Source organism: Cebus imitator, unplaced genomic scaffold, assembly GCF_001604975.1.
Source record: "Cebus imitator isolate Cc_AM_T3 unplaced genomic scaffold, Cebus_imitator-1.0 Scaffold737, whole genome shotgun sequence".
Classification (NCBI taxonomy): Eukaryota; Metazoa; Chordata; class Mammalia; order Primates; family Cebidae; genus Cebus; species Cebus imitator.
Genome location: NW_016108052.1, coordinates 157,982 through 169,947, shown reverse-complemented (window position 1 = coordinate 169,947; position 11,966 = coordinate 157,982). Strand labels below are relative to the sequence as shown.

At 50.7% G+C, this 11,966-nt stretch overlaps 1 protein-coding gene across 1 annotated transcript in view; it reads right to left on the bottom strand.

Annotated features, from left to right (window-relative positions):
* The window catches only part of CHRNB4 (cholinergic receptor nicotinic beta 4 subunit), a 16,636-nt gene extending 11,398 nt beyond the window's left edge, over positions 1-5,238 (bottom strand). The window contains exon 1 of the mRNA XM_017519354.2: positions 5,069-5,238. Coding sequence (XP_017374843.1) covers positions 5,069-5,123 — 55 coding nt within the window. The 5' untranslated portion in view covers positions 5,124-5,238. The remainder of the gene's footprint in view (positions 1-5,068) is intronic.
* Between the last annotated feature and the right edge of the window lie 6,728 nt (positions 5,239-11,966).

Below are 11,966 nucleotides of genomic sequence, written 5' to 3'. Positions count from 1 at the left end.
TCTGTGGCCCAGGCTGGAATGCAGCGGCGTGATCTCAGCTCACTGCAACCTCCGCCACCCAGGTTCAAGCAGTTCTCCTACCTCAGCCTCCAGAGTGGCTGGGATTACAGGCCTGCGCCACCACACCCGGCTGGTTTTTGTATTTTTCGTAGATATGGGGTTTCACTGTGTTGGCCAGGCTGATCTCGAACTCCTGACCTCGGGTGATCCGCCCGCCTCGGCCTCTCAAAGTGCCAGGATTACAGGCGTGACCCGCCAGGCCGGCCCTAGTCCTGTCTTTTACTTTCCAAGCCACGTCCCCACCTCCTCACCCCTGCCCTTCTTCTGGTCTCTCCACTCCCCACTCTGCCCCTGCCATTTATGTACCATACAGTGCCAGAGTGGTCTTTCTACAGCAAACTGGCCTAGGGCCCTTCCCTACCCACAATTCTCGGAGCTGTAGGTGGAGTTAAAAATCAAGTGCTTTGGCTTGGCATTCAAGACCCTTTCCCTGCAGGCACTGCCTTACCTTTCTCAACCTGATTTTCTGCCGCCTCTCTACCTCCACCCCAGATACTCAGATCCTCCCTCTTCTGGCCATAGCCCACTGTTTGCCTTTCCCCCGTGACCTTTGCTGTCTAGTTTGCTTTTTTTTTTTTTGTTTTTTAAGAGACTGGGGTGGGGGATCTTGCTAAGTTGTCCAGGCTGGTTTCAAGCGATTCCTCCTGGATTCAAAGGGTCCTCTCACTTCAGCCTCCTTAGTGGCTGGGACTACAGGTGTAGTCCCACCAGACCCAGCTTGTCTGACTTCTTTGAGCACACTCTTTCTTCTGGCAGGATTGCCCCCAGCCCACCAGTTATAAATTATCTGAGGGTCTATCTTGTGCCAGGGACTTTGCTACATGTTGAGGATAACAGCGAGCAAAACCAGAAATGGTTCCTGCCACCAGAGCACTCACAGTGCAGGGGAGCAGCCCCGTTACTCAAATGTGGGTTTGGGTGCAGAACTGGGTATGAGGTGGTGCTTTTCCTAAGAAGAAACAGAGCTGAGATGGGGGGGATTTTCCGGGTTCAGACTTAGACCTAAGAGTGCAAGGTCCCTCTGAGACACCAAATGAAGGGTCCAGCTGGCTCCTGGTCTGGAGCTTCGAGGAGAAGTCTTAGCTCAGAGCCACATTCACGGCCCAGCCTAAATGCAGCCTCCTGCAGGGAGCCCCCCTGAGCTTCCACAGCCTCAGATCTGCCCCTCTGCATAGCCCTGATCTTTTGCCAAGTGGTATTTGGGTCTTTACATCATCTCCCTTATGTGTCCGGGAGTGAAGGCCAGGTTCAGGGACTTGAGCTTGTGTGCTCTGGTGTCTTCAGGGAGAATGTGTAAAGCAGAGAAGAGGCAGCTTGGAGAAAGGGAGTCTCAGAGGAGAATCAAGAACATCTGAGCAGACAAGCCTGGGAGCAGGAAAAGAGATGAGAGCGAGCAGGAAACAGCGCTGGGGCCGGGGAGCAGGTGGGAAGATCAGGGAACAAGGGGGCTGGAGAGGTGGGGGTGGGGATGAGCTAGGGGCTTGCCTGGCTCGCCTGGCTCAGGCGTCAATGACATCCTTTCACAAGGGCCAGTTCACCTAATTGTACCAAAGCCCTCCCTCTGTGAGTAGGGCCAGAGGGCCCAGAACACAGATCAACCCAATGGGCAGGCCTGAGGTGGACTCAGGGGTGGGTGCTGGGCTGGGCTCCTGGCTGTGGGGAGCAGCCACCACCCTGCCTACTCCATCCACTTTCCAACTCGCTGCCTATCTGGAGCAGATGCAATATTTAGTGCCTTGTGAAAGATGCTCCTTGTGCACCTGCTGCCTGCCGCCCCTCCCCCCAGCTGCCCTGGGCGCTCCAGAGGGGGGTCCTATGGATGCGTGGCCTAGATTCTGAGCCCTGCCTCTTACACCCAGGACCCCTTTCCCAGAGGCCAGCTGCTTGAGTACCCGGGAAGCCAGTCCGTAGCCCCAGGCTAGAGCCGGGTCCCTCCCACAGCCCTTCTTTAGCGTGTCTGTGTGGACTGACTGATTTCATAGAGAGGGGTGTGTCTTGCCCAAGCCCGTTTGGCATGTCTGAGGCAGCTCTGGGGCCAGATCTGCAGCTCCCAGCCCCCAGCTCTGCAATACTAGGGAAGGCTGGATCCCACATCTCTGAAGTCACCAGGCTGGTCCGACCCGGTTCCCGATTCCAGGGCTGTTCTGCAGGCTGTATGCTCCAGCTCCGAGCCCATCCAATGCGCTCAGGTGGCTCACCTTTGGGCTTGTCCTGCCTCTCAGGCATTCAGCTGACCCACATCTTGACCACCGGCTGTGGGCTTGAGTTAGAAGTCCCCAGAACTTAGACCATTTGGCCCAACCCCCCATTTCTCAGCTGGGTAAGCTGAGACCAAAGAGAGGAAGAAACTTTCTCAAGTGCCCCCAGCAAGTCAGAGACAGACCAGGTCTAGGAGCCTCTTCCTGACAGAGGTCTTCCCTGAGCCCTGAGTCTTCTTCAGTGCCTCACTAACTTCCCTGTAAGGCGACTGCCCTGCAGAGGCTGGAAACGCTGCTGTCCAGGGCAGTGTGTGCCCGTGACTGCGCCAGTGTTTGTGCTTGTGAGTGTATGGGGTGGGGGTGAGGGGTTCGAATAAACAGCAGGGATACTGGGGGCTGGAATGCACCCCCCTTACCCCCAAAATGGTGGGCAGGGGAGCCCAGCCCAGCACAGCACATGCCTAGACTTCCCAGTCTACTGAATGCCTGTGAGGCCAGCTGGGCTCAAAAGACAAGGAACAGCCTTTCCCCCCAGAGGGCAGAGGTGGCCCGGGATTCCTGGAAGCTTCTGCATCGTGGAGGGAGGCTCACATCGCAGCCCTGGGGCTGACAGTTAAACAGAGAAGCCGCCACTAGGGGTCAGTCATGATCCAATGGCTCTGATGCTGAGTGGGCCCCACCAGCCTCTGCCCAGGGTTGTTTTCCAGGCCTTTAGGAGAAAAACTGTTCCCCTTGAGAAAGGGGCTAACGATCTGAGAGGAAGCCATAGCTGGAATTCCAAACTGTGTGAGTGTGTGTCCAGTTTGAAAAGCATATCCAATCTAAACATTTATACTGAAAAAATGGAAAGATATACCCTTTGTTTTTGAATACAAACTACAGAAAGCAACAGTTAACAGACTCTTACGGGAAAGATTAGATTCTGCATCTGGAAAGGCAGAGTGATTTTTCAACTGGGGTGCATGTTGTTAACTGAGGAAGGGAACATGATATTTATTAAAAGGCAGCTATGAAATTTTTTTAATCAGAGAAGTTACCTTTTATAAAGAGCGTACCACATACTATTAGTGCTTCTTCCACCATGTGTAGTAATCACCTGGATGCTTGTATAAATGCAAATTCCTAGGCTTTATTCCCAGAGATTCTGATCCTGTGAGCCTAGGGTGGGGCCCAGAAATCTGTACGGATTGATGCAGGCTGCCCCAGGACCGCACCTAAGGAACACTGCAAGTGCCCCACACACATCCACATCTCCAAATATGTAGGCAGGCCATATTATCTCCACAGAACAGATGGGGAAACTGAGGCCCAGGATGGGGAAAGAAATGGCACAGGGTCACCCAGTAAGTAGTGGCAGAGCCACAATAGACACACGGCCCGGAGCCACAGTACACACACGGCCTGCAGCCACAACACGCACACTGCCTGGAGCCACAGTACACACACACTGCCTGGAGGCACAACACACACACATGGCCTGGAGCCACAGCACACACACTGCCTACAGCCACAGCGCACACACGGCCTGGAGCCACAACACACACACTGCATGCAGCCATAACACACTCACTGCCTGGAGCCACAACACACTCACTGCCTGGAGCCACAACACACACACACACGGCCTGGAGCCACAACACACACACAGCCTGCGGCCACAACACACACACCGCCTGGAGCCACAGTACACACACCGCCTGGAGCCACAACACACACACGGCCTGGAGCCACCATATTAGATGAGAGCTCCACCTCCCTAGAGTAGTTTGTATTTTGTACTTTCTGTAGTTTGTATTCCAAAATGATGGGTATATCTTTCCGTTTTTTCAGTATAAATGTTTAGATAGGATATGCCTTCCAAACTGCACACACACACCGACGGTTTAGAATTCCAGCTACGGCCTCCTCGCAGATTATTAGCCCCTTGTATGTTCCCTGACTCCTACCTCCTGCCTCCCCTGTGGTGGGTCTCCATGCAAGGAAGAGGTAGCCCTGGTGTTCTAGGCTGACTGGGGCTTGGAGGAAAGCCTGGGTGAGTGTAGGAGCTAGAAGGGCCCTTGGAATTCAGATGGGGAAACTGAGCCCCAGAGAAGGCAGTCTACCAGGAGAAGGGCTGGGTCTCCTTCCTGAGTGTTAGGTCCAACTTCAGCAGTCTGGGCCTCAGTCCAGCTGGCTGTCCAGGCGCGGCACGTCTCGGATGGGTGACCAGAGGCTGTGGTGCCGTAAAACGTGTTTCCTGGGAGATGCACCCCAAAGCACAAAACGTTCCGGGGCTGGTGATTTAAGCAAGCCCCCTTCCCTGTCGGCCCAGTTTCGCCATCTCTACCGCAGCTGTGTTAGAGGAGACTTCTCTCTAAGGCTGAGCAGCAGATTCGCTCCCGAGTGCCTACCCCGCCCTGGTGGCTGACCCCTCTGCGCCCACGCTTCAAGAAAGTCACCTCTAAGGCAAAAAAAGAACCTCGGCCCTGTTGGGAGCGGGAGCTGGTGCACTACCAGCCTCCCAGGCCGCGGGGGATGACCCGGGCTTCCTGCCCCGCTGCCCAGCCCGCAGACACTCCGGCAGGGTGGCCCTGGCGCTCGCAGCGGCTCCGGGAAGAGTTGGCCCCCACTCCAAACCTGGCAGACCCACGCACGCAGGCCCTCCCCGCCGCCTCGGCGAGTGGGCTCAGCCCTGCCCACGCCCTCATCTGGCCGGGACAGCCTCGGGCCACTCCCCCGGGCGCAGGGCACCCTCCCTTCCACCTGTGGCCAGTCCAGCCCCGTTCAGCCCAACTCAGGCGCCCCTCCCTCCCTTCCCGAAAAGAACTCACCGCGCCCGCGAAGGGCGACCAGGAGGAAAAGGAGCAGGGAAGGCGCGCGCCTCATGGCCGGCGGGGCGGGTGGCAGCCGCCGCGAGCTCTGCTGTCGGGTCCCAGGCACCCGGGAGCAGCGCGCGGTGGAGTGAGCGCAGGTCCGGGTCCCCAGCTTTGCGCGCGGCGGCGCTCACTAGGACCCCGCGGACAGCCCGGCCGAGCCCCGCCCACCCGGGGAGAACCGGGTCCGCTGCTCCGCCCCGCCGCACGTGGGTGGTGTGGACCCCGCGGCCGCCTGGCTTCCCGGTCTCCTCGGGCCTCCCAACCTTCCCCAAGACAGGCAGGCAGGACAGCGCCTGCACCCCTGGCACAGCCGGGGAGACTCGAGGGCGGCGGACGCCGGCGCAGGAGCCTCTGCTGTCGGGGAGGAGCACGTGCTGGGGCGGGGAGGTCCTCGGCTTTGCCTCCCTTGCGTCCAAGAGGCTTTTAGGCAAATGACTCATCTCAAGCTCTTACTCATGGGGTTTGCTGACAGAAAGGACACTGCCGGGTGAGCCGAGAGGGAGCGCTGCTCTCTGCAGACTTAGCAGGGAGGGCACTTAGGAAAAGTGAGTGAAATCTGGGAGGGTGAATAGCTCAGGGCCCCTCACCCAGCTTGGCGGCTGGGGAAGGAGCAGAGTTAAAAGGGACGGGACGGGGCTGGAGTGGGCTGGCCTTGTCCTCCGCCTTGGGCCTTCCAACCCGGGCTCAACAGAGGCCGCTCAGGTGATTCAGGGGAACATCCGTCTCCCAGCCAGGGTGTCCCTGCCGCGTTTTTGGAATCAGTACCATGCCCTGGAGGGACAGACCCCACCTCCGGACCTGGCTGGGACTGCTGCCTCAATTCTGGATCCAAAAGGGCCTCTGGCAGCTTCTCCATCTCCCTCTCAGTTCAGTCCTCCTACCTGCTCCCCCATGTGGGCCCTAACAGGCAAAGCTGACAACTGGAGGAACAAGGCAGGAAGGGCCTTCCTCTGAGCCCTCTGAGCGAGTGACCTCCTGTTAAAAGGCAGCTTTGCCCTTTCTCTCCAGGACTCTGAGTCTCGCTTTCATATTGCTCCCCCCATGTCATTTTGCTCTAATCTGTCATGTTGAAACACGGTCTTTAAAAACAACAGCTAAACAACAACAACACTGTTGGAATGGGACAGACTTCCCCTTTGGGACGTTTGGAGAAGTTACGTTTGAGGGCATCCTGTCTTCCCCAAACTGCAGCAGTAATAAGCGAGATATATAAAGTTAATTAAAACAACATGGCAAGGGTGCAAAATGAGATAATTGTCTCCATGAACCAAAACCAGAAAAGACATACAAAGTGGTTGGAGGCCAGAGTCTGGAGCCTGCTGGGCTTTGGAAACCGAAGACAGGTCCTTTGAGATAAAGACCAAAAGACTCTTGGCTAGAAGCTGGGAACTTGGGAACCCCGGTACTTGAAAGGATGCTGGGAGCAGGGGCCTGCTGCTGATCCCACGGTCTGTACCCCTGCTTCGCAGGATGTGTACATCCCCAATATACCCAGGACAGGAGCTTGAAAATGACATAACACCTGGAGGCCACTGCAAAACTGTAAAAGGCCAGCAAAGGGGACAGGATGAAATAGGTTTTTATAGAAGTTTGACATATATTTTTTTAAATAAAAAGAAGAGCTGATTATCTATTGAGGATAATGTAATCTTGGTACAAAAGTAGAACAAGGATGTACAAGGAAAGTACATTATAGAACCATTTGAATGATGGGTCTTTGTCACAGAGAGCACAGAGCAGTGGCTATGCATTGCCTCTGGAGCCAGGCAATCCGGATTTGTATGCTGGTGCCACTAATTATCTTCTCTGCCACTAACTATCTTCTCTGTGACCTTAAGGAAGATGATTTGCCTTCACTGTGCCTTAATTTCCTCATATGTAAAGGGGGAAAATAACCTACACAATAAGCCCTCTAGGACAAAATGAAATAATTCATGGAAAGTAACTTAACACTAGCCAGAACCAGACATTAGCTATTTGGTTCTGAGTAGTGTTAATATCTATTTGGTTCTGGGTAGTGTTAATGTCTATTAGAAAACCAAATAGACATTAACTATTATTAACTTTTATGAACATGGATTCCAAAATTTTAAAATAATACCAAGTTGAATACAGGAGTGTACACACACACACACACAATACATTATGATAAATTAGGTTTTGTTACAATGATGCACGGGCAGAGTCAATGTCAGATAAGTTGCTATTAGCAAGCTTGCTTCCTTTTTCTTTTTCTTCTTTCTTTTTTTTTGAGACAGGGTCTCTCTGTTGCCGGGGCCTGAGTAGAATGGCAGGATCTTGGCTCACTGCAACCACCACCTCCCAGGGCCACGCAATCTTCCCACCTCAGCCTTCCAAAGTGCTGGGATTATAGGCATGCAACACCACGCCCAGCCCTATCTTCCTTGATGTGTAGCAATTATCATACTTAATGAAACTTTAGAAGCAATTTCCATCAAAGTTAGGACGTAGACAAGGGTGCCTTCTGTCACTGTTTCTATTGAACATGGCACTGGAGGTCCTAGGCAACAGGGTACTACATATGAAATTGCTTTCTTTTTAAGGTTATGAGATGCCCAACATCAGAAATGTATGTGATTCAACATTTGTATGTGATTCAAGGAATAAATGAAGAAAATACAATTTTAAAATAGGAAAGAAAAGGAACTACCTGTATATGCAGATAGGTATGATTGACTATGCAGAAAATCCAAAAGAATATACAGATAAATTATTAAGAGAGTTTGTAAGGTTGTTGGTGAATTCAAGTCCTATTAGCATTCCTAGACATCAGTAATAACAAATTAGGAAATGCAATAGAAAGAGAGATTCTATTCACAATAGCAGCAAAAACCTGAGAATATTTCTAGTGAAATATACATAAGCCCTTTCATGAAGAGTACTGCTGTGGACTGAATGTGTCTCCCAAAACTCATTTGTTAAAACTTAATCGCCGGCTGGGCGCCATGGCTCACACCTGTCATCCCAGCACTTTGGGAGGCCGAGGCAGGTGGATCACCTGAGGTCAGGAGCTCAAGACCAGGCTGGCCAACGTGGTGAAACCTTGTCTCTACTAAAAATACAAAGAATAGTTGGGTGTGGTGGCAGATGCCTGTAATCCCTTTTAGTCGGGAGGCTGAGGTAGGAGAATTGCTGGAATCTGGGAGGTGGAGGTTGCAGTGAGCTGAGATCGTGTAATTGCACTCCAGCCCAGGCTAAGAAAAAAAAAACTCAATCGCCAAGATGATAATATTAAGAGGTAATGCCTTTAAGGAGTGATTAAGTCATAATAGCAAGTCCTCATGGAAGAGATTAGTGCCTTATAAAAGGGCTTGTGTGGGTGGGCTATGTGTTCTTTCTGCTGCATGAGAACACGGCATCCCCTCCAGAGGATCCTGCATTTCAAGGCACCGTCTTGGAAACAGAGACCAGGCCCTCACTCGACACTGTACCTGCTGGAGCCTTGATTTCGGACCTCCAGGATTGAGAAAATAAGACTCTATTGTTTGTAAATTACCCAGTCTCAGGTATTTTGTTATAGCACTACAAAGGGTCTAAGACAAATATAAAAATTACCCAGGAAGAATTGACTAAATCGAAATATATGCCATATATATTATGAAGGGGAGGGCTCAACGCTAGAAACATACTACTCACGAAACTAATCTGTAAATGCAAGCAATTCCCAAACAAATCCCAATAGAATTGCTTTGTGGAAATTGACAGGCTGATTCTAAAATTCATGTAGTAATCGAGGGCCCAAGAACAGTGTGCAGACACTGCTGGTGCCCTCTCCATACCCCTCAGCATTGCCAACCACATACATGCCAGGGCTGATGCTTTCAAGGGCACCGTCAGTGTATTCATCATGCCTTTTCGTTTTCTGTATTTCCTGATGTTTGGACAGCTGGGGCCTTGCTGATCCTGGAGAGACTGCTCATCCCAAGGCTGACCAGTTCCTAGAGACAGTAAGAGACTCACCTCCAAGTGCACCTTCCATGTGCAAACCAGCCAATCCAAAGCCCATACCCCCAACCACCTCCTTCATCGGGCTCTTACACCGAGCCACTGTCCATCTGCCCTCATCAACCCAGGACCATGAACCAGACAACTAGGGACAGCCCTATGTCCCAGAGCCGAGTGAAAATTATTCAAACTATTAATAACTTATCCTGTGCCTGCTTACCCTGGCTTGACCTGCCTTTCTCTTGGATGCCACAAATAAAGCTCTTGCCCACATTTTTCCCCTAGCTCCCTTTACTTCTTGACCAACCCTGGTGCTTCCCATGTCTCCCTGCCTGGCATGCCATGGCTAGTGTTGCTAGGAACCTCTCAGTATAAAAAACTCCTTCTTTCAGGACAGTCAGTCCCATAGATGTGTATCTTACTATAGCTGATGAAAATCTTGAGTGCATTTTAAAACAGCCATGAGGAAAGGGAGTGAGGGGATAAATACACAGCTTCCTCACTCCTCACATGGTAACTGAAGGGCCCAGTGAGATTGAGCCCCAGTTACTCTTTGTGGCAACCTGCTCATTAATGCACCATCTATCGGCTTTCTTCCCTTCCCTATCTCACTTCCCACCCTCTTATCTCGCTTCCTGGAATCATCTTCTAAAAAATGCTTGCGCCCAAATCCTTGACTCAGGCTCACCTTCTTGCAGAACCCAAAATAACACATTTCTAAAGAATAAGAATGACATAGAGAGGCTGGGCCTGGTGGCTCATGCCTGTAATCCCAGCATTTTGGGAGGCCAAGACGGGAGGATCACCTGAGGTCAGCAGTTCGAGACCAGCCTGGCCAACATGGTGAAACCCTGTTTCTACTAAACACACAAAAATCAGCTGCGTATGGTGGTGCACACCTGTAGTCCCAGCTACTTGGGAAGTTGAGGCAGGAGAATCACTTGAACCTGGGAGGCGGAGGTTACAGTAGGCCAAGATCACGCCACTGCATTCCAGCCTGGGCAATGGAGCAAGACTCCACCTCAAAAAAAAAAAAAATGACAAAAAAAAAAGAAAGAGGTCAGTGGGTAATGGAAGGTTTAGGATTTGTGTACATACAATAATGTCATAGGAATCAGGAGAATGAAATGTTGTTGAGGGGATGTACAAATTGACTCCTGGAAGACAACAAGAACCCAGCGAAAGACCCATGTCACATGGAAACTTAACATAAGCTTGAGACAGAAGCTGCCTTGTAGATCATCGAGGAAAAGATGGAATATTCCACAAATGATGTTGGCACAATTGATTACCCATATAGAAAGTAAATAATACAACCAGATCCCTCGTTTACACCATACCAAAAATAAAATCCAGGTTGACTAAAGATCTAGTCTGAAAAACAAAACTCTGAAACCATTTAGAAGGAGACGTAGGGGGGTGTCATTGTGATTGGGGTAGTGTCTTACTTTGGGCTGTGCTGACAAAATGCCGTAGACTGAGTGGCTTAAACCACAGTGATTTCTCCCAGTTCTAGAGGCTGGGTGTCCAAGATCAGGGTGCCAGCATGGTTGGCTCTTGGCTAGGGCCCACCTCCTGGTTCACAGAGGGCCATCTTCTTGTGTCCTCACATGGCAGAGAACAAGAAAGACAGGAAGCAACTCTCTTGCAATTCTTATAAAGGTGCTAATTCCATTGTAAGAGCTCCAGTTTCCCAACCTAATTACCTTCCAAAGGCCCCACATCTTAACGTCATTATGTTGGAGGATAGAATTTCAACATATAAATTTTGAGGGGACATAAACATTCAATCCAATAGTTTCTTAAACAAAATACTAAAAGTAGCTGGGTATGGCGGTTCATGCCTGTTATCCCAGCACTTTGGGACGCTGAAGCGGGAGGATTGCTTGAGCCCAGGAGCTCCAGACCAGCCTGGGTGACATAACAAGACCCCGTCTCTCTCTCTATATATATGCAAAAGATTAGCTGGGTGTACTTGTGTGTGCCTGTAGTCCTGGCTGCTTAGGAGGCTGAGGTGGGAGGATCACTGGAGCCCAGGAGTTTGAGGCTGCAGTGTTATAATTGAGCCATTGTACTCCTGCCTCGAGTGGAGTACAGTGGGACTCTGTATCAGAAGAAAATATTAAAAGTGTATGCTCAAAAGAAAAATGGTAATAGATTTGACTTCAATAAAGTATTTAAACTTCTATTCGACCCAACATACCACAAAATTTAAAGAGAAACCATAGATTAGGAAAGTATATTTGCAATCCATATAATCAACACAGGACACACATCTAGAATGTTTAAGGAATTCCTGTAAACATTAATATTTTTAAAAGTCAACCAACCGAAAGAAAAGTGGGCAAACAATATGAGCACGTCATTCATAGAAAAGGAAACTGGAATGACCTGCAAACACAGGAAGAGGTTTAACATGGATAGGAATGAGGGGGACGGACACAGAAATGACAGTAAGATAATAGCAATCCTATACAGCAGTAATAACCAGTGAGAAAATGTCGTAGAAGAAGAGATTCTATTCACAATGGCAACAAAATCCTGAAAATATAGCTAGCAAAATATACATAAGGCCTTTCACGAGGAGTGTTTCTTTTTTTTTTTTTGGGACAGAGTCTCACTCTGTCACCCAGGCTGGAGGTGCAATGGTGTGATCTCGGCTCACTGCAACCTCCGCCTCCCAGGTTCAAGTGATTCTCCTGCCTCAGCCTCCTGAGTAGCTGGGATTACAGGCGCGTGCCACCGTGCCCAGCTAATTTTTGTATTTTTAGTAGAGACAGGGTTTCAACATTTTGGCCAGGCTGGTCTTGAACTCCTGACCTTGTGATACACCCGCCTCGGCCTCCCAAAGTGCTAGGATTACAGGCGTGAACCACTGCGCCCGGCC